Source organism: Lepisosteus platostomus, chromosome 4, assembly GCF_059453375.1.
Source record: "Lepisosteus platostomus isolate fLepPlt1 chromosome 4, fLepPlt1.hap1, whole genome shotgun sequence".
NCBI classification, from domain to species: Eukaryota; Metazoa; Chordata; class Actinopteri; order Semionotiformes; family Lepisosteidae; genus Lepisosteus; species Lepisosteus platostomus.
This window is the reverse complement of record NC_142614.1, coordinates 19,444,498-19,470,988: the sequence shown is the minus strand read 5'-3', so window position 1 is coordinate 19,470,988 and position 26,491 is coordinate 19,444,498. Positions and strand designations below refer to the sequence as shown.

The 26,491-nt window shown below is 37.7% G+C and overlaps 1 protein-coding gene across 6 annotated transcripts in view; it reads left to right on the top strand.

Annotated features, from left to right (window-relative positions):
• ptpn13 (protein tyrosine phosphatase non-receptor type 13) overlaps window positions 1–26,491 on the top strand; it is a 91,068-nt gene that overhangs the window by 54,330 nt on the left and 10,247 nt on the right. For 3 of the 6 annotated variants that reach the window (XM_088628873.1, XM_088628872.1, XM_088628874.1), the window contains exons 18-37: window positions 132–576; window positions 1,277–1,383; window positions 3,272–3,328; window positions 12,730–12,819; window positions 13,602–13,709; window positions 14,198–14,329; window positions 15,284–15,729; window positions 16,683–16,826; window positions 17,597–17,690; window positions 18,089–18,174; window positions 18,693–18,855; window positions 19,388–19,602; window positions 20,187–20,285; window positions 20,770–21,155; window positions 21,798–22,005; window positions 23,116–23,271; window positions 23,865–24,036; window positions 24,700–24,910; window positions 25,751–25,839; window positions 26,176–26,237. In XM_088628873.1, coding sequence (XP_088484999.1) covers window positions 132–576; window positions 1,277–1,383; window positions 3,272–3,328; window positions 12,730–12,819; window positions 13,602–13,709; window positions 14,198–14,329; window positions 15,284–15,729; window positions 16,683–16,826; window positions 17,597–17,690; window positions 18,089–18,174; window positions 18,693–18,855; window positions 19,388–19,602; window positions 20,187–20,285; window positions 20,770–21,155; window positions 21,798–22,005; window positions 23,116–23,271; window positions 23,865–24,036; window positions 24,700–24,910; window positions 25,751–25,839; window positions 26,176–26,237 — 3,470 coding nt within the window. The remainder of the gene's footprint in view (window positions 1–131; window positions 577–1,276; window positions 1,384–3,271; window positions 3,329–12,729; window positions 12,820–13,601; window positions 13,710–14,197; window positions 14,330–15,283; window positions 15,730–16,682; window positions 16,827–17,596; window positions 17,691–18,088; window positions 18,175–18,692; window positions 18,856–19,387; window positions 19,603–20,186; window positions 20,286–20,769; window positions 21,156–21,797; window positions 22,006–23,115; window positions 23,272–23,864; window positions 24,037–24,699; window positions 24,911–25,750; window positions 25,840–26,175; window positions 26,238–26,491) is intronic. The other 3 variants (XM_088628875.1, XM_088628876.1, XM_088628877.1) reach the window with 3 other exon arrangements.

The window sequence follows — 26,491 nt, the reverse complement described above, 5'->3', positions numbered from 1 at the left end:
TACTCTATATTTTCACTACTTCAGAACTGAAGGTCATTGTCCATTTACTGTATATGTCAAATATATTTAATGACCCTTAAAGCAAGAATGATGTGAACTCATTTTAGTCAGTTGTCTTTTCCTCCCTCCAGAAAATTCCTCTTTGGGCAACATGGACTATCTCAGTGCGACGCCTCCTAGAAGTGGATTGGGACACGCCATGAGCACTGCTAGCCTTGCCCCTAGCTCCACTGGGCTTTCTGCTGACCTGCAGCCTGTACATACTGACCAGCTGAAGAGGATCTCCCACTCTGAGCTTTCCCTGAATAAGCAAGGGCCAGGAAGGTGGCAACTTGTAGGGGACCCCCCCTACCCCAGTTTCGGCCCCAATCCACGAGTGATGAGCAGATCACACCATAATCTTAGCCGCGTCCCCGAGCCCCCCGAGGGGCGTGGTGGCACGCATGCCAGCCAATCCCACAGTAGCCTGAACAGTGCCCATCTGCTGGCTAATCCAGACGGGTCCAGACTGCTGGCCTCCCACCACAGAGCCAGCTCTGACACAGGCTCCATCACTGCGTCTAGGAAGCACGAGACGTGAGTACATTGGGATGCACTGTTAATCCTCACTGAGGTTTATGAAGTAACAACTGTTAAAGCAACAATTAAACTGATTGTTACAATGCTGTATTCTGATTATCCATGGAATAGTCATATTTAGTCATATATAGTCATGTTTATTCAATAGTCATGTTTAGGAACTACTTGGATAAGGCGGTGAACCTCTGGTAACTCATTAGGATATTGTAATGGCATGGAGTGGTGAATGACCAATTGTGAATTCTAAAATCATTTACAACAAATTCCTTTTTTTTATAGCCCTAAAAAGCAAAACAAAGCAGCTCGTTTGTAGTGTGGTTTGTGCTGGGCACCTTACAAAGCTGTCAGTGATCACTTATTTGAAAGTTCCCTGCAGCACTTCTTGCTAGAAAAGCTCTTAGGTTGGTATGACAGATGTTAACAAACTGTTTTTTAGCTAATAAAAACTAATTTCTTAAATTGAAGATCTAATACGTTTGCAGTTACAGCAGTAAGGCTGTGTATTGAATTGTCCTGATTTCATGCATTTAGATTCCTAAGAAGATAGTGTGCCCGTTTCTTAAAAGAAAACACATCCCATGGGGCATTTCTGCTTGAACCAATCCAATATCTGCAAATTTAAATAAGACAAATCCTACTCTGCATTTCCTTCTGCTCCATTGGCTCTGATAATTGCCCTTTCTCTTTCTTCTAAAAGTTTTTCCAGCACCAAGTCCTTTGCAGGCTCAAGTCGAAGCCCTGAGAAATCCCTCAAGGATTCTGACTCTTCCTCCTTTGAAGAGACAGGACAAGCCTATGTCGTAGGTCAGGACTTTTTTAATTTCTCATTTTCTATATCAGCTTATCATGGTGTTTATTGTAGCCTTGCAGTAACATGCCAGGTAATTAGAGCTTTTTAGGGTTTATCATGAATTGGTAAAGCAATTTTAATTATTTACTTCATGTAAGATGAGGTTGTAAAAATCGAAAACCAGTATAAAGTTTTCTTCAAAGTATGCTTGGGGTTATCTTTTTTTGGTACATTCAGGCTGTGTTTGCACACTTGCCCCCTTCACATGCACGTTCTTGTTGAAGTCTGCAAGGGCTTAGGGTATTCCATCTCTAAATTTGTGTTTCACAAGGGTGCTCATGAGCACCCCGATGCACCCTTCTTTGCAGTCTGCATCGGAGCGGACTCCTCTGAAGGGAATTACCCCCAGTTCTTTTTTTTTTGTTCTTTCCCATCAAAGTGGAGTTGCCATGGAGAATAAGTTTTAAAACTCATTTTATATTAAACAATTTCATTAGACTACTTTAGATTCATACTTTATGTATTTCTAGGTACGAAGTTTTGACGCAAAGCTTTTATTTCATCTCCCTGTTTCAACTGATGAATATTTGTTTACCTGTGATGTATTTTGTACATGCAGTATTTAATAGTACAACCTTTGAGGTATTGCCAAGTCTACCTTATTTAGTTTCTAGTGAATGAACGGGAATGAATACGTTATGTTCCTCATACTGTCATTTTTGTAATGGGGCAGATGAAATGAAGTGCATTTAGTAATTTAGCTTTGAGTTAACAAACTGGTATTGCCACATTTTCCTTAGTTTGCTTCGTTTTGAGTCAAGCCGGCTCAAGTGTCCTCAATGTGTCACTACTTTTATGCAGGGACAGACCAGGTGAAATTCACTTTTATCAAGATGTGAGCAATGCGCACTTAGCCACCGCAAAAGCAGCATCAGAAAGTATTTTGACCTTGAGCCATGTAACCTTTGACTGACCTTACCCTTTTTATAAATTGCACCCTCAAATATTCATGCACTTGAAGTCCACACATGCACTGAAGTGGGGACATGGAGGAAGGGCTTAGGGTTCAGTACGAGAACTGGGACATGGCCACAGACTCTCCTCCGGTGAAAATAGATGAGGGACTAAAATATCTGTTGGTCTCAAGAAGAGTTTGAAATCAAATCGTTTGGGACATACAGTAATACATAATATACTAAATTTTTAGAACTTTTTGAGAAAGTTTTAGAATTACAGTAAACCCAGTTTTTAAGTAAAGGTTGTTAACATTTAAAAATGATGGGCTAATTTTAAAACTGTTAGGGGCTTTTGTAGTTTAATTAATTAAGCAGAATTAATACAGTTGAAAAAGCTGTTTGTATTACTCTCCAAAGGAAGATGAAAAAAGTATTATTAGACTTCTGTGACTGCAGTGGCATCTTGAGCAATTCCAGAGAGATGGTCAAGTGACCACAGCTCTGAGAGTGCTGCCAAGATGTCATTGGCTTGACAGTCAGCAGTGAAGCAGCTTTTCATGGTATTGATGAGGGCTTCATAAATTCTACCTGCAGTGCCCTGACTCTCAATGTACAGTAGCAAATGGTATAGGGCACAAATAAGAGGTGGACATCCCAACATGTACATGTCTCAGAGGATATTTCAGTCTTTGTATCTCCTGTGTAAGTATAAAGTGTGCTACAGTGAGCCCAGCTGATTAAAAATGGGCAAAACCAAACTGGAGAAGATGGAAAGAATGCTTGCCAATTCTGTTTTTTAAAACATTGAAGATCTCCTTGCAGCTAATACAAAATTATTGTACTGTGATGAGAAAGAGACTGAACTGTGCTGCAGTGGTTGATTACAGTGGACCATCAGTTATGGTTTTTGGTTGAAAAGAAATGACAATGTCATATCTTTTTATAGGGATAAGTATGCACAGCTCTGACATGCCTTCTACCCCTGGCTCTTTAAGTGTGAATGGTAGGTTAGTGTTTTTTTCCCCTTTTCTTTAAATCTAGGGGTACATTTCTTTCAGTCTTTACACTTGTAAATATAATTTTGCTTTACTGTCTTCTGTCACTATTTCTTGCCCTTCCTTTCTCTACCATCCTTGCAGACATCTGCTTCAGGTAAAAGCATTGTTCTTTGTTCCTTCCACTGTTTTTCTTGTTTCCGTTTTGTATTAACTTTAACCCTTTTCTTCCCTGGGGGCTGTTTTTTCAGAGGTTAGTTCTCATGATGGCGTAATGCATTATAGCAGCTTTTGCTTGGTGTATTCCACTTAACTGTTATACTTTAAGATGAAGATGTCTTCAGACGATCATATTTTGAAAAATGTGACCCTACTCTAAGTCTGTTAAGGCAGGACTCCCTAAATATATTTTGTTGTTCAAGGACCTATGCATATGAACCCCATGTTTCCTATGTTACAGTTCATACAGCAGCAAGTTAAGCTTGCACGAATTTTCTCTTTTAAAAAAACACTGGGGTCTCCCTTTTAGTTGAAGTGCCAACAGCACTTGGTCTGAGCACAGACTAAGCTCTGTAATATTGATATCGCAAGTATGAGCCTCACGCTGTAGATGGATAATTACAGAACATGTCTGGGCTCGTTTTTGATATTAGCCAGAGTTGTTGCATCTTTGTGACGAGCATCTACTCCTAAAACTTCTCTGGGGTTTACAGCGACATGAGGGAGTTGCACACTGCCAGTTAACACCAACTCTCAAGGCATTGCAGAGCCTACAGATGCAGCCATTCAAAATGGGTGAGGTATTTCGCGGCATACCCCGGTGGGCGTGTCACAGTATCACGCGGTATCACGCATTTCACGTGTGTCACGTGACTAACTATCCGGCGTCGCCTTGTAAAACCGCCAGGGGGAGCTTAACCTCTCATGTACAGCATTTGAGCCTTTAATTTTGAACTGTGTATTACAGCATGTTAATCATCAGTCATTAAAATGTTGGTATATATTATGAAAGCAAGATTGCTCAGTTGGACAGAAGTACACAACCTACCTTTATCAGAAATATTTATGCATCAAAGCCTTTACTGAAGATATTACTAATAGTATTAATAATGGATGACTTTGGACAAGCTGTATACTCAAAGTATAATTTCTTTAGCACATTTGTACAAGCACTTGGAATCTGTCCAAGCCATACTTTGTCAGGCATTTTGTTTTACTTCAACGGGGCATAAAAACTTCCTTGCTTTTAACAGGGCGTTTCATAATTTCTAGCTACGAAAATGATTTAAAATGCGACACCTATCATTCAACTAGAGCTTAAAATATCACAAGGAAAAATACACACCGGTATTCCATTTCTCCCTAAACATTGTAAGCTTCGAAGTCTTTAACTAACGTGATACCGGAGTCAACAAGCATACTTTTAGAATTTGATTAAAAGGGAATATAATATGGAATCGCGTATCTAAAGAATTTAATAACGGTATGATTATATCCGTGTACTGCGGCAGGACTGTGTAAGGCTGTTTCGCCTACCTGAACATGCGAGCTGTCTTGTAGCCTACTGGTCTAGGTGCGTGACTTCCAACTGGTAGGTTGTGTGTTCGAATCCAGCTGGTGCTGGACTTTTATTTTAACAAACATTTCTTCGAAAAAATAGGTAAGCGATATTATGGACAATCAATTGACTTTTATATTTCAAAATATCGCAACATGATCGATATTTGCGATATTTTGAATATATCTTCCCTTCTGACAGTGGTTCCTGCTTCTATTGTGTGTGTGTGTGTGCAACAGTAAATTGTTATAGAGAAATGGAGGCGGGACAGTATGCGTTACAATATAAACATTTATATTGATTTAAATCGTGTTCTGATTTAAATCGCAAACGCGTGTTTAATTATGTGTTTTTTAATCATGATCAGGCTAATGCATTTCTACATTTTCTGTATGAACCAGCTTAGAGGTTCATACAGAAAGACAGCTTGTGTTTAAATTGAGTGTAAGGTAATTTATGCTTCTAAAGTCATGGTCAGTATTGTTGTACTGTGCTGTACTGTGTCACATTATTTTATAGCGTTTTTATTGCGTTATTAAATCCGGTGGCGCTGTGTTAGTTTCCTGACTCACATTATTTAAACTGCGACACTGATCATTCATCTCTAAATAAACTTTATTTTATATAGCATTTTAAGCGAATAGGTAATTAGATTGCTCATAAACCTAATCACTTTTTCTTCATAAACACAGCGTGATTGCTCTTTGAAAATGCTTTTCCTTTATTTTTAAAGTAGGCTCAGATTTCAACTATAGATCGTATTATTATAAACTTTCTTGGAAAAATGTATTTTATGTAAACCATGTTTGCTATTAATTCATTTAGGGCTAAAATACGTTCATTGTCTTCTAATCGAGTCGAGTTGACATTGGAAGCCTGCCACACCCGGACCGTTAACGCATTAGCACGTCAAAGCCCATTGAGCCAGTATTGGCTTTAGTATCCCCCCCTTCTCCCCTCAATTCAATTCAATTCAAGGTGTTTTATTTACATGACAGATGGGTACAAGCAGTGTTGGGTACTGTATGTATATTGTAACGCTTACGGCAGACAGGCACTGTGTAGGAGCCGACGCACCAGAGCAGCGCCTGCAATTTTTATATTTATAACTTAGTTTTTAAAATTAGTCAAGCAATACGAAGCATCTCCTTTTACTTAGTGCCTGAGCATACTGCAACGCGTGTGAAGCCCATAAACGATATTAATTTTGGAACTTAAACATACAGTATATGGCTGGTCTCGGTACTTTAAAGAAAACATACACACCAGTATTCCATTTCTCCCTAAACATTTTAAGCATCGAAGTCTTTAACTAACGCGATACCGGAGTCAACAAGCATACTTTTAGAATTTGATTAAAAGGGAATATAATATGGAATCGCGTATCTACAGAATTTAAAGACCAGACAATCGCAAACTCGTTTTCAATAAAATTATTTTATTCATTCAGCAGTTTGTGAGAGGGACATCCAGCAGGGAGAGACACACACACCGGTTTTCATTGACAACATTGTTTTTTTTTCCAATTCCTCTTGTCTAACAGGAATGTTTTGTTTGTGGACAGACTGTTAGACAAGAGGAAAAGACTGCCTCCTCCTACGAAGCATTTCGTTGATCCGATCACGAATTCTTTTCCAGTCGTACGCAGCAAGGGTTGAGAATCTCCGATTCACCATCGTACTAATGGTTTCCCGGAGATTGGGTTAAAAAAAAACAAAAAACATACTAACAACTGTGCCATCCTACTCCTTAGTTAATACATTTTATTATTCATAAACAGTTAACATTGTTAGCAAAATATTTTGAATTATATTTAACCCTATTTTTTCTTTAGTTTTGTATTTAACTTATTATATGATAGTCAGACTTAATGTATATTTGAACAATGAAAATATATTTTTACAAGATTTTACATTAAGCACTTAAAATTAATATGGTTAATAATAGTAAACTGTAACATGCTGTAACAAGATCGGTTACAAGAAGAAAATGCTTTCAGAGAAAATGTTTCAACCAAACTTATTCCCACACACCCCGCCCCCACTACCATTAGAATATACACAAACATTTTAGCGTTTCATTCTGAGCAGAAGACTCTCACACCTGAAGAGTGCTGGCTGTGACGAATTAAACCGGTTTTACAGGTTTCAATCACAGACCATGTGACATGGGACTCAGTAAACTACAGTAACACCGTATTTGATAACGCTTTAAAAACGCTATAAAATAATGTGACTTGGCACAGAACAAGTTTACAACACAGTACAAAGGTAAATGCTGACCATGACTTTAGAAGCATAAATTGCCTTACACTCAATTTAAACACAAGCTGTCTTTAGCCCTCTAAGCTGGTTCATACAGAAATGTAGAGATCTAGGCTCAGAACACACAGCTTCATTAGCGAATACATATGCAGGACAACTGGAGAAGACGTTTTACAGAGGATGGATTTTTAGAAACATCCCATCAGACATCCCATCATATTCACAACGTGAAATCTAGAAAATAATATTACGTAACCAAAATCCGCAATATGGAAACAGAACCTGTGTAATTGTTGATAGATGATGTACTCGTAACATTTTCAAGACGAACTACAACATTTAAAAAATGACTTGTATGTACTTGATATCTCTAATCAATCAACGGGTCCCAGCACAAAACGAAAGTAAAACGCATACCGTTTCTCGCTTCTTATTGCTCAAAAGTAATTTGACCGTATGAAATGCATAATATAAACCTAGAAACATATACGTGAGCAGTACTTAAGCACTGTAGTATCGGTGTTAAGACATACCTCTCAAATACTGTAAATCAAGTTAAAAATATCTCAAGACCGATTCTGGTCGTAATGAAACCATGCAAGGGAGTTTTTATGTCCGTTGCAGTTCTTTTGCAACATGAATATAATTATATCGTTATTAATTTCTTGAGATACGCGATTCCATATTATATTCCCTTTTAATCAAATTCTAAAAGTATGCTTGTTGACTCCGGTATCACGTTAGTTAAAGACTTCGAAGCTTACAATGTTTAGGGAGAAATGGAATACCGGTGTGTATTTTTTTCTTTAAAGTACCGAGACCAGCCATATACTGTATGTTTATGTTAAGATTTCCCTTCAGTGGTAAAATTAGATATGAATATTCAATACTTAAACGGGCACAGTTAAGACATTAAATATACATGTACAGTTTGCATACGGTAATATGTTTATGTTACGCGATTAAAAAATAAATAAATAAAACTGGAAGGTCCAGCACCACCATTATGTTTATATGGTTGTTTTTGTTGGTTGGTTGTTATTATGGTTATTAATAATTCGATCTATAGTTGTAATCTGAGCCTAAATAAAAAGAAAAAGCAAGTGATTAGGTTTATGAGCAATCTAATTACTTATTCGTTTAAAACGCTATATAAAATAAAGTTTATTATTAATTTGCTGGACAGAGCGGTGAACATTATTATGCATAAGACAAAGATAACGATCCTGATCAGTTTAGAAATCTGTGTACGCTGTAAGGTTTTTACTTCTTAAACTTTTAAAATACACGTTTTGAATGGAAAGAATCCTCTTCCTGGTATAGCACGCCAGCACGTCTTTTTTCTCCAATCAGAGGGGTGTCAGATGGTGTCAGCCAATCACCATTCTGCGTTGGGTAGCAACGGGTGACTGTTCTCAGGCGGAAGATGTAAACAGCTTAATGTTCGTGTTAAATATTTTTTTTTAATTAAAATTCATTCTATACAGCAATCGCATATTTGGGTACCGTTTCATAAAACTTTCATGCTTAAAATGTTTAGGGAGAAATGGAAGACTGGTGTGTATTTTTTCTTTAAACTACCAAGACCAGCCATACACAGTACAGTTTACATACATACAGTAATGTTTTAAATTAATATCGTTTATGACCTTCAGATGCGTTATGCTCCTCTTCTTTTTATGCTCAGCTACTAAAATTTCCCTTTAGTGGTAAAATCCATATAAATATTCAAAACTAAGCGGATTAAAATGTGCACAGTAAAGACATTAAATGATTCAATCTTTGCACTACCAACCAATGCACCACGAGTGCCCCTGTCGGTCATTTTGGCCAGCCAATCACTTGCCCTGCGGTATGCTCCGGTAGCCCGCGGTGGCTTCTGGGTAGGTTACCGTACCGCGGGTTTTTACCGCGCATTTTGAATGGCTGCATCTGTACATTGTATCAGGAGCTGAATGGCTGGATGCGTCGGCATGTTGGATTTTGTCTGCATACTCATTTTCTCACGTAGTAGAGGGACCATTGCTGTGAGCAGAGATGTAAATCATTTTCAATTCCAGTTAGATGGGCATGAAATGTGAAGCACAAAAATGCTTAATTTTCTACAAGCAGAAGTCTTTTTTTCTGCCGTTTCAAAGTTAAAATGGATAAACAATTGAGCTGGTTGTTAACTTAAATGTGGTCAATTTGGGAAGAATGAGGTGACTGTGATCTTCAAATTGTGCTAAACACAGGGCATTTCCTTTAATTGCTTTGTGCTCTCGTGCGTATCACAAAATTTGTGAAGTTTCGGTATAATTGTGCATTCTTTGGCCTTGCATGCAACTTAGAATAACTTTTAGTTTGGCTTAATGTAGCCAGCTAATGCAAATCAACATGGCCTAAAACATTGTTTTGCACGTAAAGTAAAAATACTGTAGTTATAGAAGAGGTCATTTCCTGTACTTCATTGTCACAAGCTAGAAGTAACTAATTCAGGACAGGGGATTTTACTTGTCATTTCATGCTCTGCAGTTGAACAACTGAAAACCAATGTAATATAAGAAATAATTAAAGGTTATTTTAGAATCTGTTATAGACACTTGGGGTCCCCTTTAGGAAATCTCTAGATAATTGAAAATTTATTCAATGTTGTCCTAGTTGTTCTTGCAATTCTACTGGAAACAAAAGCTTTACAATTTACTTACCACAAAATAATATGTATTGATTTTGTGACCTTCTGAGAAACCACCCCCTGCTTGAAAATTCATTAAAAAATTTGCTTGTAAAAACGTCACCCTAATTCATACTAATATTGTGCAAGAGTGCAATGCATGAAATCACAATTGTGTAAATAATTTAGTATTTCCTTTTCCAATAACTGAGCTTTTTAACATGTGGTCACACTTTAGTAACGATCAGGTCAGTCTGTAGATTTTCCATGAAGACTCTTCGAAATAGTTATAGTATTCTTAAATGTAAGCTTAAAAAACGGGCACAATGGTTGAATCTTTCAGAATTTGTTAATTTATTACTGAATATACAGTGGTGTGAAAAAGTGTTTGCCCCCTTCCTGATTTCTTATTTTTTTGCATGCTTGTCACACTCAAACAAATTGAAATATTAGACAAAGATAACACAAAATGCAGTTTTTAAATGAAGGTTTTTATTATTAAGGGGAAAAAATCCAAACCTACATGGCCCTGGGTGAAAAAGTGATTGCCCCCGAAACCTAATAACTGGTTGGGCCACCCTTAGCAGCAACAACTGCAATCAAGCGTTTGCGATAACTGGCAATGAGTCTTTTACAGCGCTGTGGAGGAATTTTGGCCCACTCATCTTTGAAGAATTGTGGTAATTCAGCCACATTGGAGGGTTTTCGAGCCTTAACCGCTTTTTTAAGGTCATGCTGCAACATCTCAATCGGATTCAGGTCAGGACTTTGACTAGGCCACTCCAAAGTCTTCATTTTGTTTTTCTTAAGCCATTCAGAGGTGGACTTGCTGGTGTGTTTTGGATCATTGTCCTGCTGCAGAACCCAAGTGAGCTTCAGCTTGAGGTCACGAACAGATGGCCAGACATTCTCCTTCAGGATTTTTTGGTAGACAGCAGAATTCATGGTTCCATTTACCACAGCAAGTCTTCCAGGTCCTGAAGCAGCAAAACCGCCCCAGACCATCACACCACCACCATATTTTACTGTTGGTATGATGTTCCTTTTCTGAAGTGCTGTGTTACGTTTACGCCAGATGTAATGGGACGCACACCTTCCAAAAAGTTCAGCTTTTGTCTCGTCAGTCCACAGAGTATTTTCCCAAAAGTCTTGGGGATCATCAAGATGTTTTCTGGCAAAACTGAGATGAGCCTTTATGTTCTTTTTGCTCAGCAGTGGTTTTCGTCTTGGAACTCTGCCATGCAGGCCATTTTTGCCCAATCTCTTTCTTATGGTGGAGTCATGAACACTGACCTTATCTGAGGCAAGTGAAGCCTGCAGTTCTTTGGATGTTGTTGTGGGGTTTTTTGTGACCTCTTGGATGAGTCGTCGCTGCGCTCTTGGGGTAATTTTGGTTGGCCGGCCACTCCTGGGGAAGGTTCACCACTGTTCCATGTTTTCGCCATTTGTGGATAATGGCTCTCACTGTGGTTCACTGGAGTCCCAAAGCTTTAGAAATGGCTTTATAACCTTTTCCAGACTGATAAATCTCTGATAAATAACTGTTTCTCATTTGTTCCTGAATTTCTTTGGATCGCAGCATGATGTCTAGCTTTTGAGGATCTTTTGGTCTACTTCACTTTGTCAGGCAGGTCCTATTTAAGTGTTTTCTTGATTGAGAACAGGTGTGGCAGTAATCAGGCCTGGGTGTGGCTAGAGAAATTGAACTCAGCTTTCCAAAGATGTGATAAACCACAGTTGATTTATGTTTTAACAGGGGGGGGGGGCAATCACTTTTTCACACAGGGCCATGTAGGTTTGGATTTTTTTCCCCTTAATAAAAACCTTCATTTAAAAACTGCATTTTGTGTTTACTTGTGTTATCTTTGTCTAATATTTCAATTTGTTTGATTATCTGAAATATTTTAGTGTGACAAACATGCAAAAAAATAAGAAATCAGGAAGGGGGCAAACACTTTTTCACACCACTGTAAATTGACTCATTTTTATGGTCACTGTTAGTTGCCTCTTATGCTTGGATAATATAGGTCTTCAACTTTAATGAGTATTTCATCCAAACATTTCTAGAATTAATTGTTAAAAGCTTTCTTTAGGTGTTGTTGGGGTGCTCTCATAGTTTGCTGCTAGTAATTGCTTTGCAACAGCACAGCTTCAGGTCTCCTTAAGTAAGTTCCTATTTACTACATTTGCTAAATATGTTACAGCTCTTTTAAAATAACATTCAGAGGTCCTAGAGAAATTGAATTCTACTTCCCCTGTAAAGTGTTTTGATTGATATAGGGTTAACATGGAACTGTTCCATCAGTATCTATTCGGGTCTTCTGTTCCTTTCTTTTGTTTGTGCCAGGCATCCAAATGCTCTAATTTATATGCCAACTGGCTGGTTGTTAAACATGGGTCATTAGCCGTTTGTTGACCTTCTGTCATTCAAGACGGCATACAATTAATGTGCATGATTATAACCTTTCAGATGTATACAAATTGTCATATAATCACATATGTAATTAATAGCGGCAAGCAGTGCAAATGTGGGGTTTGATAGTGGTAAAGCTGTTAGAATTATCAGAAATGGTACATTAAAACATTGTGTACTTGCTGTGATGATATGGCATGAAGAAGCAAAGCTATTTTACTTGATTTATTTCTGTAGCAGCCCTGAAATATACACATATATCTTGAAGTGAAGTGTTCTGCATGGCGACTTTTTGCATGAGCAAATTGTTTTCATTGGTTTTAAAAGAAATATAAATGTTTTTGATGTAAAACTGATGGATCATTTTATGTTAATTTTAAATTAACCAAACAAGGCCAACAATGCAACATAAAACAGTCCCAAAATAAAACAAGATTTACCCTTGTTCTTTATATTGTGTACCTCCTGGTTTGCTGTAAAGCAGGATGTCTGATAAATGTTCCTGTGTTGCATTTGAATAGATTCACTGAGACAGAAGCTCAATGCATTACCGTCTCCAGAGAGAGAGATTACAATGGTGAATCTGAAGAAGGATGTGAAATATGGCCTGGGTGAGCCTACTGTATATTCCTGTGACATTGGTCGCTGCAACTGTCAATGCGCTATAAACTGATTACACTTCGGGAAATGCTGATAAATTCTACTGTGTATGCAAAGAGGTTATCAGGCTTGTACCAGATGTTTATCTTGGACTTATTTTAACAATGGTTCTGTATTTTAATGTAGTTCAGTGATACTTTGGTCTCTTTTTTTAATTATATATCGTTACTTTCCTGGGAAAGTGGAAGTGAAGAAGTGAGGTTCTGTGTAGAATTGTACCTTTAATATTAACATACATTTGTTTGGTATGGATTCTAATTTTTTTGCACGTGTAGAAACTATTAAAACTGCCGTTTTGCTTCTTTTAGGTAGTTTCTGAACTGGTTATAGACAAATAATCAAGCCACTAAAGATGGGACTTTTATTTATAACATCTTAAAGACAATTATGCTTTCTATTTCTGGGATTTTGATGATTGTACTGTAGTATCATTTGATTCGTGTTTTAGTTTTAATATACCCTTTTACATTTGTGGTAGTATCTTCCTTATGTTTACATTGGCCAAATTGTTTTTTGAGAAGAAAGCTGTAAACCTGTGGCAAATCTACTGAAATACCAATGCTCTAGTAAAAGGCATACCTATTTTTTTTAATGTGCTAAACTGGAGCTTTTTACGATTCAGTTATTTATAAGCATTTTTATCACACATGAGAGGACAGGATAGAGCAAGCTGTTTTTTTTTGGCACATGGATGTATAATGTGTTTGAAGTTCTATATGATGTGCTACTGCAGGGTTTCAGATAGTTGGGGGAGAGCACTCTGGCCGGAAAGATTTGGGGACATTCATCAGCTCCATTACTCCAGGGGGACCTGCTGACCTTAATGGGTGCTTAAAGCCAGGTATGCTATTTGGGTTTGTCTGTCTGTTTGACACAATATAGTATTGTCTGGGGGTCTCATGCTGCTTAATTGACTGTGCATTTTTGCAGGAATAGGATTGGAATTAGCCAGACCAGAGCGCTCTTGGCGTTTTAGCCAAGTGACACCTATGACTTTCCAGGCATGTGTAGGCTAACCGTGACATCAGTGATAGATGTGCCACAACTTCAGTAGGTTCAACCCCTTCCCATAAGGCACTGTGGAGCCTTAATGTGAAGTGATGATTGGCTCTGTAGGTGAAAATGTCTATAAAAATCAATCAATTTATAACCACATGAAGGAATACATACATACTGTAGAGATGTAAGTAATATCTTGCAGACTTTTGCATGATGGAAAAAAATCTAATTAATGCACTGCCTAAAGTTGCTTTTGAACATATGACTTTTAAAAAAAGATTTGCTTGGCTGAGATAGTGATATCCTGTGATTGGTCTATCCTTTCCTTAGGAGATCGACTAATCTCTGTGAATGACGTGAATCTGGAGGGCATCTCCCATGAAGCAGCTGTAGAAGTCCTCCAAAATATGCCAGATGATGTCACACTAGTGGTCTCACAGCCAAAAGAGAGGCTTTACAAAGGTACATCATTATTCTGTATTTACTATTGACAACATGATTAATGACTTCCCTTTGCTTGTTTTACTTCAGAGGAATAAATCTCTCCTATGTAAAAGACAAATCAAATATGCATCCTAGAACGTATACCAAGAATGTGCTACACTCTTTATAAGCAGAAGACAAAATGCATACGCTGGTTGAAATATCTTGGAGAAAAAATCATGATCATTTATTGTCATCAAGCATCATAACTATAATTTCCAAGTTAAGCACTCTGATACTGAGAGCGAGTGTAGAGAATAGAAAGTTGCTTTTGCTTTTTACTGTTTTGGCACTTTCACACATTGTTGGATGAGAGAAATCTGCACTTTAAATTGGCAGAAATCTCAAGGCAAGTGTGGATGTATTGTATCAGTATGGATATTAAGATGCAGATTAGAAGGCATGGATAGCATAATGTGTGTCCAGTAGATAATCTTTTAAATTATGCATTTATCATTAGAGTCTGGAGTTATTACCGATAACCCTATGATGTCTTATTTATAAATCATGGGTAAACAGAATTGCTTTAGGAACAGGAGGAGATCGATCAGGCTGACTAGTCTCACCCCAGATCAAAAGATGGTGTCATTCTGTTGCAAGCCTCTGTGTTTCCTGTACCAGCATCACGGTTTCCTGTCTTATCTTGATAACATTTATATGAAGTTTTCTATGGCTTGGATCTGTGTAGGAGGTGATGGCTTATAGTGCTGCTACTGCAGTCAAGCCCTTATTGTTGGCTGGATCTCTCATAGCTGCCTGATTCTTGTTTGGGAGTTCCTTGATCAGATGGAGGGAGAACCATTAGAATGAAAAGGAAAATCGAATAGAACAATACAAGAGATGATGATAAAATAATGCTGTTTTATTGGAGTATAAAAGCCAGAGTTTCTATTAGTTCATCTACTTTTGCTTCTGTATTGCTTGTCTCGCTAGAATCTACAGGTACATTACAGCTCAAGAATCAAAGTCACGCAAGGTCACCCGGACAGAGGCAAAAACAAGATGATGAATCCTCATCAGAAGAACACAACAGGGCCCCGAGTTGCTCCAGACCAGCTTCAGGCGGCTCGGCAGCTGTGTCATTAAGCAGGCAAAATGGCAGCATGAGTTCACAGGATTCTAGAACCGAAAGCGCAAGTCTCTCTCAGACCATCATCAATGGCTTTCATAAAAAACAGGTCCCTGATGGAGCAGCACCACTTCCTTCTTGCCATCCTGAAAACGCAGTGACTTCCGACGCGCCTGCACCAGCTTTACCTCCAAAAACCTGGAAGGGACGAATTCCTGAAATTGTTAAAGACCAATATGATTCAGACAGAGGGGACTCAGACATGGATGAAGACACATGCTCAAGTAGCCAGGAGAAGCAAATGTCTAAAGTAAGCAAACTTTGTTTTTTCAGGAGTCAGGATTTAACATTTCCTAAAAAAAAGTGTTGTGTATTTGAGGTGTGAGTGAATGCACGGATGTTGTCGTTCACATCTACTAGAGGGATTGAGAAGCAGTGACAACACAAAACAAAGAGCATAATGGCATTTGATGTATACCCTTTACAGTAACATGCTGATTGTATTGCTAAAACTATTAGAACTGCTAAGCACATTGTATGCCATACAACTTGAAATTATTTTTGATTGTTTTAAATGATAGTTACAGGTAAAAACTATAGAAATAGTATTAAATATGTATTAATTACTATATCTTTAAATTTGTCTTTCTTAAATTGTTGCAATGTCCAGGTGGAGATTGTCAAAGACCAAAGTATTTTCAGTAAATAAAGTATATAAAGAGAATATTGTGGGTTGATTTGTCTCCTTCCTCACAATTGATGGTGGATAATCAGTTACAGCACTGACATTCCATTCACGTTATCTGTGTAGCAGGCATGCTCAGTTAAATTTAAGTTTATTGGGTAAACATTTAACATGATTCTGGAGTGCTGCAAAAGAGTAGCCAGGGCTACACATTTTGACCTATTCTGTTGTACACAGTACGCTTACAGACAAAGGTGGTTTTATTTCATAGGTTTGTGGAATATTTTGCTGAAATCTTTTCACAGAATTAAAATGACAATATGAGATTTCATTATAAGTACATTTAATTCAGTTAATACCTAATCATTCAGGCACACAGTATATAAATAGTTCAACCTAAGAGTTTTTTGCTTATTACTTCTGAATTTTACATTAAATTTGCATGCATTTGTGAATGAGAGTGCATTGCACAAAGCATGCTCCTTTTCTCAGCTTTCACAATTTATAACTTCCAAGACTTTTGCATGTACCTGTTTTCTTACTTCAAGTTACAATCGTGTGATGTTTTCTGTTTACAGGGGTTGTCTCCAAGCAGCTCCATGGAAAAATTAAGTGGTAATGCCCAAGGTGTCAATGATCTCAAACCTGGAGATTTATTTGACGTACACTTGTCCAAAAAGGACAACAGTCTGGGCATAAGTGTCACGGTACTGTTCGGCAAGGTTTTTGCACTTCTTTCTTTTTTTTCTTAACTCGTAACTGTTTGTGTTTGTCTCTAGCCTCACTGCATGTGAAGTGCTTCGCTTGGCTTGATTACTTGGGCAGCAAAAAAAAATGTTCCTTTTCGCATGCAATTATTTAAAGCATTTGAATGCAACACAAATTCACAGGGGATGTGTACAATAGGTACAATGACTTATTTGAGCATACGGTTAAAAATCACATATTAAGAGTGAACTACAATGTATTCTTAATTTGGTATAATGATCTTGCTAATATCTGTGCCTGCACGGATTTCTGTTTTTAAATACTTGATAGTTCTGGTGTGTGGAAAAAGTCTGATTACTTTCAGCATAATACTTCATATCTTTGTGATCCAAAGCATGATTCTCTTAACATTTTGTCTGATTACAATCTTAACACTGTTAATTTACCACATTACATAAGAGTAATACAGTATTTAATTGGATCGCACGCTGCTTTTATAAATTTAGAAGGGGCTCCAATTACATTATCTAAACTGTTATCAATAAGGAATACCTGAATCAAGTTTTTCATTGAGCACAAAAACAGTAAAACACTATAATCACTCTAGCTGTAGCTGCTTGTATTGAAATTGAGTGAATCGTTGGCTTTTTACTTTGCTTTGTTTGCTTACCATAACCAAACAAAATGGAAATGTACTAAACTCTGATTCTGGGGGTATTTATACCACAGCCTGATCACTTTACATGACTGAGATAAGTTGGTAATTGTTTCTTTTCCATTCCAGGGTGGGGTGAATACCACCGTGAGACATGGAGGGATTTATGTCAAGGCCATAATTCCTAAAGGGGCAGCTGAACTTGATGGGAGGATACATAAGGGTACATTATGGCTACTGTTTTGACTTCTTATTTGAATTAGCCTTAAACTAGGTGATATTGGGACTACCACTCTTCTTTTCAGTCTTTGCAAGCAATCCTTAGGAAGAAGAGTCAGTTAAATGAAATGTTGCAGTGATTATCGAGCTTGTAAATATTGTCCATGCATTGTTACCTTCTTTCCCCTTCATTGGTGTTTTCTCTTTAGCCTTTTCAAAAATATGACATGTTCTGAAAGCAGTAAGCTCTCCTTTTCAGACACTGATAACACCCAATGTAAACTTCAGTAACATTTTAAACTTCAAACTAAAAGGTAATTTTGGTAGCACACTTGTGCCTGTATGCATATTCTCAGCCCTAGTTACTTGAGAAATTCTAGTTTTGCCTTTTTTGCTTGTTAGGTGACCGTGTGTTGGCTGTTAACGGGACTAGTCTGGAGGGTGCCACTCACAAGCAGGCTGTGGAGACCTTGAGAGATACTGGCCAGGTCAGAAACAATTTTCATGTCCTTTGTTAATTAGTGCAGGCATACCTTTGAGAATTATATCTCAAGTTCTGTACTACATTCTTCTACAACCTGCTTGTAGTGCTAAGAAAATAAACAAGTTGGTTGAAATATCCAGAAGAAAATGCTAATGAGCAAACATAAGTGTCAAGCTCCTGAGCTCATTTTGTTTGAAGCCTCGCTTTTGCTTTATTTTCACTTTTTAGCACTTTTGACCCCACAATGTCTGGAAATTGGGATTAATACCAATAACTCAATGACTCCATCCTAGATCAGTCATTGGTAAAAAAAATTCCACCACTGAAACACATCTCTGGCAGAACCGGGTTATAATGACCTCTTTGTGTGTGGTTTCTTATAGCTCTTCACTTTTGTGTTTTAGTGGAGAATTGTTGATTGTCCTTTGGCTACTTCCATTTGCATGTAAGAAACAGTCTTCAGTTTGTAACATTATTCTTTTGACACCTGGATTCTCTTTTGCTGCTTGACATGTTCTGCAGGTGGTCCACCTGTTGCTGGAAAAGGGCCAGCTTCCTGCTGCAAGAGTGCATGCTCCTGTCACCCCACAGTGCACCCCTCCATCAGTGTCCAATGTGCAAACTGATCAAGAGGTGGTGTGTGAAGCACAGGGCCCACCCAAGGAGTACAGCTTCATTAATGATGGTAAGGAAAGGGAACTTGGTTTTAATCAATTTTCCATCGCATTGGCCCAACTACAATCTGTCCCAGGGGTAAGGAAATAATTTCATTCCCAAGTAGGAATTTAAGGGTTGCTTAACTGACCCAACTGAGTACTTAAACAATTAGGAAATACCTTTAAGGGGTGGTTTCAAGTTTCCCTATCACTGCTTTATGTTAAAATGACTACACATTGGCTATTTCAACAGCTTTTGTTCTTGCAAATATATAGCATTATTCGGTTATGTAATGTGATTTGAATTGCTGAATGTTACAGATCCTTTTGCCCTCAGTGAATATCTGACAAACCAGAGTGAGGGAGCAGTTCTGAATACAAGTGAACAGGTTTGCTTTCAATAACAATCAAAATGTTCCAGGAATATTTTGAATGGTTAGACCCAGAAGAGTGCTCAGTTATTACTCTTAAGTATAAGGAAAAAGTATAATAAATTTAATGACAAGGAGGTGTAATATTAGTCTGCTTTTAAACTAATTTTTGTACTGTCAATCTCCACAGACAATGTGTTTGAAGTGAAGCTGCTGAAGAACACATCAGGCCTGGGGTTCAGTTTCAGCAGGGAGGAGAACCTTCCCATTGAGCCAGCGGGGGCCAGTGTAGTGAGGGTGAAGAAGCTGTTTCCAGGGCAACCAGCAGCGGAGAGTGGCAAGATTGAAGTGGGCGATGTCATTCTCCACGTCAACCAGACCTCCTTGAAAGGGCTTTCGCAACATGTATGTCAGTTCTTTACTGTCCAAGTTCAAAATGTCAATTTAAGAATACATGGAACTGGGATGTGTAATGTGTATTCCTATCCTTGAGGTTTTTTTATACTAGCTCACTCACAAGGTAAAAAGAAAGTGTAGGATTCCTCTTTGGCCTTTCCTTTAAAATTATTTTGAATTCTAATATATTCAGAAATAAAAATCAGAAAAAAAATCATACGATCTTTAGTACCGTTTCCTTATATTAAAGTTTTACATATTATAGTTATATAAATTAAAATGAATATTCAAGTTGTGATTATTGGTTGTTAAAGGGGCAGGTTTGCCAATATACAATATATTATTATTCAGTTTTATTTTACTTGAAAACTTAAACTTACCTTCCATATTGAAAAAACTATAAAGATGTCATTCCAATTTGTTTTTAATACAATAATAGTCTTGACTTCACCTTCATGTTATTTTTTCTATTTTTCTTCATCTTTATGCAGTCTATATTACAATGTATACATATATTGGATATTGATATGATCTATATTATTTTAGCAATTGCAGTCGTCCTCATAATTATTTTTGCTGTTTGTTGATTTTAGGAGGTGATATCGGCACTAAGAGGGACAGGGCTAGAAGTCACCCTGCTTTTGTGCCGTCCTCAGCCAGGAGTCATTCCAGAGATTGATGCAACGTTTTTGGTAAGAAAAGCTGAACCTTTATATATTTTTTTCATTAATCATGCTGACATTGTCTGACTATCTAGTCATTTAGACCATAATGCAGACAAATTTCAGACTGCAGTGGGGTTCTGCTCACAGAAAGTGGCCTGAACCTAAGGTACTACAGTGGGGCCTTTAACACTTCCTTCACTCAATAATCAACTGTAAAATATACTATACTGTGATACATATTAAAGAGGTTTAGACATCCTCAGAAGCTTGTAAGAAACTGTTCTATGAAACAAAAAGACAAATGAAAAAAGCAACTACTACCACATGGAGTTGTCTCTTTTTCCTGCCCAACTTCCAGACAACCAGTTTTGAACTACCTTAACTGCTTGAGAGTAAACAAAAAGGCATAAAAAGAAAAATGTATATTAAATACATTAACAGACAATTTGACATACACTCAATATTGGGACAGGACAGCAAAGTTTTAAAATCCCCTTTGGTCTGTTGGCAGACACCCATGAGTTCTCCTAGGAAGGAGCTTTCAGCACCTTTGGAAACCAACCAGAATAAATCGGCCCTTCTACAGAAGGAGCAGAGTGACAGCTCAGCTGAAGAGATTGAGGAGAAGGTAGGGGAGGCTGAGGATGGACTGGAAAGGCTCCAGATCAAATCTCCATCACGGCGGGACAGCTACAGCGACAGCACGGATGATGACGAGGTAGAGAAGGCCTTCAGCCCCTCGATGGAGCAGAGCAGTCAAGCCTGGGATGCCAGTATCTACCAGACCCCCAGCTTAAGCACAACCCAATATGAAACTGCCTGTGAACTGGAGGACACAATACAAACTGCTACCTATTCACTTCAAAGATCACCCAGCAAGCCAGAGTTTCATGACAGGTTGGAAAACCAAAACATATGCCCTTTGTAGGCTTTTCATAAAGGTTTTAGCTCCTTGAAACTGAAAAGAAAAATTTTATTGGGTATACTTATTCTATGCTCCATTGACTGTTCCCATTAGGAACATTGTTTCCAGCTGTTTTTTCATTATTTCCCTCTACGTTTTGAATCCTGCTAGTTACAATACAGAGCTGTGGTTTTGAAAAACCCACCACTGTGTTGTGGAAGAGCTATTAGCTATCAGAAATCTTGGACTAAAATAATCTTCCCTTTGACAAAGAAAAGTTCAAACCTCTTCACATGAGATGTTTAATGACGCAGTATCTTCTTACTGTAGAAGAGCATGCCTGCAGGGAGATGACCCCATAAGATGCTTATACTTAAACTGAAGTGGGAGGCCATACTTTAATAGTACTATTGTTTTCCTTTGCAAATCATTGAATTTCTTTTAATGTTTTTTCTTTGCTCCATTTTGTAAGCAGTGCTGTCTTAATTTCTTCGATTAAGGCTAATTTACAATGACAGGGCTCTGTAAACTAGGAGGCAAGATGGCTTACACTGATATTTAGGATTGGTTTACCTAGTCTTTTTTTTTTTACTAGCTTGTAATTGGTTTTCAACCTGTCATTCTAATCCTTGCAGCAATCCTCCCTCCCCGCTGCTGTCTGAGATGGAGCGCCATCCACAGGCTGAGGTCCCATCTCCTACACCTTTGGATGAGAGATACTTCATCTCTAGCCCCAGCAGTCACTTGGCCACACCACTTGCACATGAGCGTCAGACACAGGGAGTAGAAGCCAATACAGGCTCACTCAGTGACAAAGGCCAAGATCTTGAAGAGTTTGAACCTGTAAGAATTTTGAAAAATGGGGAAGGGTGGAGGTAGAGGTTGAAACATGTACTAAAACAAGAGTCTGCAGCCTTGTGTCTGGAGAGCCATGGTCTTACAGTTTATATAGATAACCTTAATGGCCAGTGAAATCTGGAAAGCCTCAAGTTAAGTGACTGAATAATCAATTTCTGCCTCTATAATCGGCTGGAATGAAAATCAGAAAACACTACAGCTCTCCATGACTAGGGCTGCAGGCCCCTGTGCCAAGTATAATCTTATAGAGCTTTAACTGTTTTGAAAAACTCTAGAAGCTGGAATTAATCTATAATACTATTTTTCAACAAAGAAAACATTCCACATCGTAACCAAAATACAAAACTAATGCAGTTTTAAATGAAAATTTACAAACCCAATGTTCTATTGCTAAAAAATATCTAAAGTAAACTTGTCAATTTTTATCTGCACACTGCAAATTAATATCGTATGACAGGGACTAGTCTACATTACAGCCACAGATCTTCTGTTTGCGTTGCCCCGTTCATTTCCATGACAAGAATTCAACTTCTTTTGTTTGCTTCTACAGCTGTGACATCCAGTCCTGAGATACTGAAGTTGTCTCTATTCATAAATTATTGTTGAACACATAACTTTCTGTTACCATTGTTATAATAAAATTACAGTTGCAATAAATACATTGCAGTCAGTAAGTAAATTTGGCTCTGTATTCCAGCACATTGGATTTGAAATGAAAGAATGACTGAGGCTAGAGTGCAGAATGTCACCTTTAATTCGAGGGTATTTACGTCTCCTATATGGTTCACACAATAAAATTTAGAGCCCTCTTTATAAATAGTTCCCCCTTTTCATGGGACCAAAGGTAATTGGACACATTAACATAGTCTTAAATAAAATTTGGCATTATGCTGACAGATGCATAATTATTTTTTAGAAAAAGAAGCAAGAGTGTGTTAATACACATTACTGTACAAACAGTATTTTTAAAACTTTTTTCTTTGTTTGTCTTGTGATCTCAGAGCGGTTTTGCTTTTGGCTCTTGTTTTCACTACCACTCTTGCAAATCTGACCTACTGTTTTTTTTTCCCCTTGCCTTCTTTCTCTTCCACATAGGAAGCTGAGCTCAGTGTCTCTTTATTGAAGTCTGAGAAAGGTAGTTTGGGTTTCACCGTCACAAAAGGAAATGATCAGAGCTGCTACATTCATGACATCATCCAGGACCCAGCCAAGAGTGATGGCAGGCTGAAGCCAGGGGACAGGCTCATAATGGTATGTGGAATGGTGACAGCTTTCTCTGCAGCTATGCTTGTGTTCCAGAAAAGTTAACTGATTCAGTAAACTGCTTGTAGAACAATGCTTGTGTTATATTTCTGTTTAATACTTGTTCTTTTGATGGAGAAAAAACAAATCATTACATTTAAGTATAAGAGGTTGTAAAATGATTAATTTAGACCTTGCAGTTTCAAGTTAGGTATTGTTGATTAAATCCAGAATTTGTTGCACCCCTAATAGCAATCTGAGGAAGGTACAATAATCCAAGTAATTATTTTCTGGTTAATGTCAAGTTGCTACAGTATGTCATCTTGTTTATGTAGTCAGTATTTATGTGTAGTCAGATAAAAAGCAGTCTTGATAGGGAGATGTGTCCCTTCACATAGATGTTGTATTTTGTTAAAGTTGCAGCTTGAAATTTTTTTACAGATTTCCAAGCCTCTGTTCACTATTAAGTACTGGTAAAAGCTAATGTTTGAAACCAATAGAAGTTAAAGATTATAAATCCTGTATGACATTTGCAAAACAAAATGGTTATCCTTTTAAAAGCTGCACTCAGACTAGTGTACATGTTCTTTCTGTCTTTGCAGGTGAATGGGACTGATGTCAGCAACATGAGTCACACTGAAGTAGTCAATGTTGTTCGAGCTGCGCCCAAAGTGGTTGATTTAGTGATCGGCCGCGTCTTGGATGTCCCAAAACCTCCTATAGAGCCCCGTCTTCTGCCAGATATTACATTTCAGTGCCAAGAGGAGAAACTAGGTAATTGTTAAATGTTTTTTTTAACATTTCTTTAAAAGATCAGTATCCTGCAAAATTCTTCCATAATCCCCAGTAATCTTATATGCTTATGGTTTACATATCTTATATAATATGGATCCCGAATACTTGCTAAAAGTAATAAACAAAAAACCTGATGAGTCTAGCATCAGAAAGGCATTTTATGCAGCCAAATGTAAGAGAAAACTTGGCACACATCCTAGTCTTTAATGGCTCAGAGCGTCTGCTTCCCCTGGGTTATGCTGGCTGGAAAATTTGCAGGCTGTGCAGGAATGCCACATGTTATTCCAGCAGACTTGGCTTTAATGCACAGCATAAGGGTGCAGGCCTTTATTATATCAGGTGGTGTTTTAATGGGGTTGACCAGAATCAACAATCACTGTAGGTCACTTCCACTGATGTTGTTAAGTTAGGTATGTGAAACGTAGTTCGTTTAGGAGATTGGCGATTACTAATAATTCTTCACTGTCAGTTTTTATAAACATGTAATATGTTACTATTACCAAAGCTGTTTTTTCAGCTGTGATCAATATTGAAAGGGTATCAATATCCTTCAATGGTGACATTAATAAATACATTTTGAGAATGATTTTCCTATATATGCATCTATTTATAACGATGCTTATTTTTCCCCTCAACTTGTAGGGCTGGTTCTGGGAGGTGGCAGTGAGAGTCCGTATAAGGTGTTATATGTGGCAGACATTATCCCGGGATCAGCAGTTTCTGTACAGACATGTCTACGACAGCTCGACCTCATCCACTACATCAATGGGACTCTAACTCAAAACCTGTCTCTCATGGAGGCCAAGAGTGTCCTGGAGTTGTCAAAGCCAAACATTATACTGAAAGCCACAAGGTAAACTGCACAAGGAAGTAAACAAACTTGTAATATCTGATTAACTGATTATTTTTCAATAATACGGTAGTGCATTTTCTCATGACACTTCAAAATAATCATTCTCTTGACTTTAGATATATCTGTCTGAATGTAGTATCTGTCGCTTGTTGTATTAATTACTACAGTGTATTATGACTGGAGGGTATAGAAACAAAAGTAGAAGAGAGGTGTTTTAGACTCAGGTGAATGGCCACATTGTACTGTAGTATCATCACCAGCAGGTATATTTACATTTGGACTTGTTGAAGATACAATAATTTAAGGTCACGCACTAAAGGAAATGAGAAGTACAGTTTACATGCTTTAATGCTAAATATTATTGATTATTTGATCATGGGAATACTGATCATTAAATATTGTAAAAGAAAATATATGCATGTTAGATCTCCACTGCATCTGTTGATCATAATTATAATGTTGACTTGTGCCATACATTTTAAAGAATGCACTATATACAGTATAAAAGAAACCAGTTCTAGAAATTGAAACAGTGTCTCACTGGTAAGTCTCTGAGTTTTAAACATTGCCAGAACATGCCTATTCACATGAGTACAGATTAGAAAAAGAGTGTAATTTGTAATGGGTTGCGATTGTAGTTGCACCCCAGTTGGATTTTCAGTCAGGTATTATCAAGTGAATCGGTGTCCAATGGTTGTCTCCCTTCCATACGCAAAGAAATTGCTTTATCTTACACTCTAAGTAAAAATGCAACTAAAAAAATGTCTCAACTAAGCAGAAAATATTTAGTTTCTTTCCTTGTGAAAATAAATTCTGAATATTTCATATTTTTCTTTCTAGGGATGGTAGACCACTCGCACCAGGAACAAAAAGACTTGTATCATTAAACAACCTTAGTCTAAAATTAAACGGATCCTCTGGTGTGAATGGTAAGAATTAATTGTTTAATAAGTCAAATGCAGGGCAGTACCTTCACTCTAGTGCCTATAGCTATTGTACTTACTATAGTAATTTTTAGTGAAATTATTTTTTAGACGTTTAAGTAGTGTAGGCAGTGTTAATGCACAATGTATAACATTAATCAGTTTGTCCACTTCTCATTAAGGCTTGTGGGTAATGGGTAACTTGCTAAGTGTCCACCAATAAGGAGTTTCAAAGTTTTTCCTCCAGGAAATGCACATATGTTGCTCCTAAAGCATATATTTACTAGCAGCTCTGCATCTGACTAAGTGAAACTACATTTTTTCATGTCCCATCACATAAAGGTTATCTCCATGGAGATGAGAGCAATGAATCTGAACTCTACACATCTCTAAGCCCCTCTGAGGTAAGACTGGCTAAACAGTTCCTTTCAGTTTATTCTTAATAAGTAAAGTATTGTCTTGACTAGTGTTAACAGTCACATCTTTTCAGGGAAGAGGTGTTAGTGGGGCCAGCAGGGGGCGCTCACTCTGCGGTCCATGTGAGTCCTAATGCCCCAGTATAGTGATGGGGACGCTATAATGTAAACAGGCGCCGTCCTTCGGATGAGATGTAAAACCAAGGTCCTGACTCTCTGTGGTCATTAAAAATCCCAGGGCG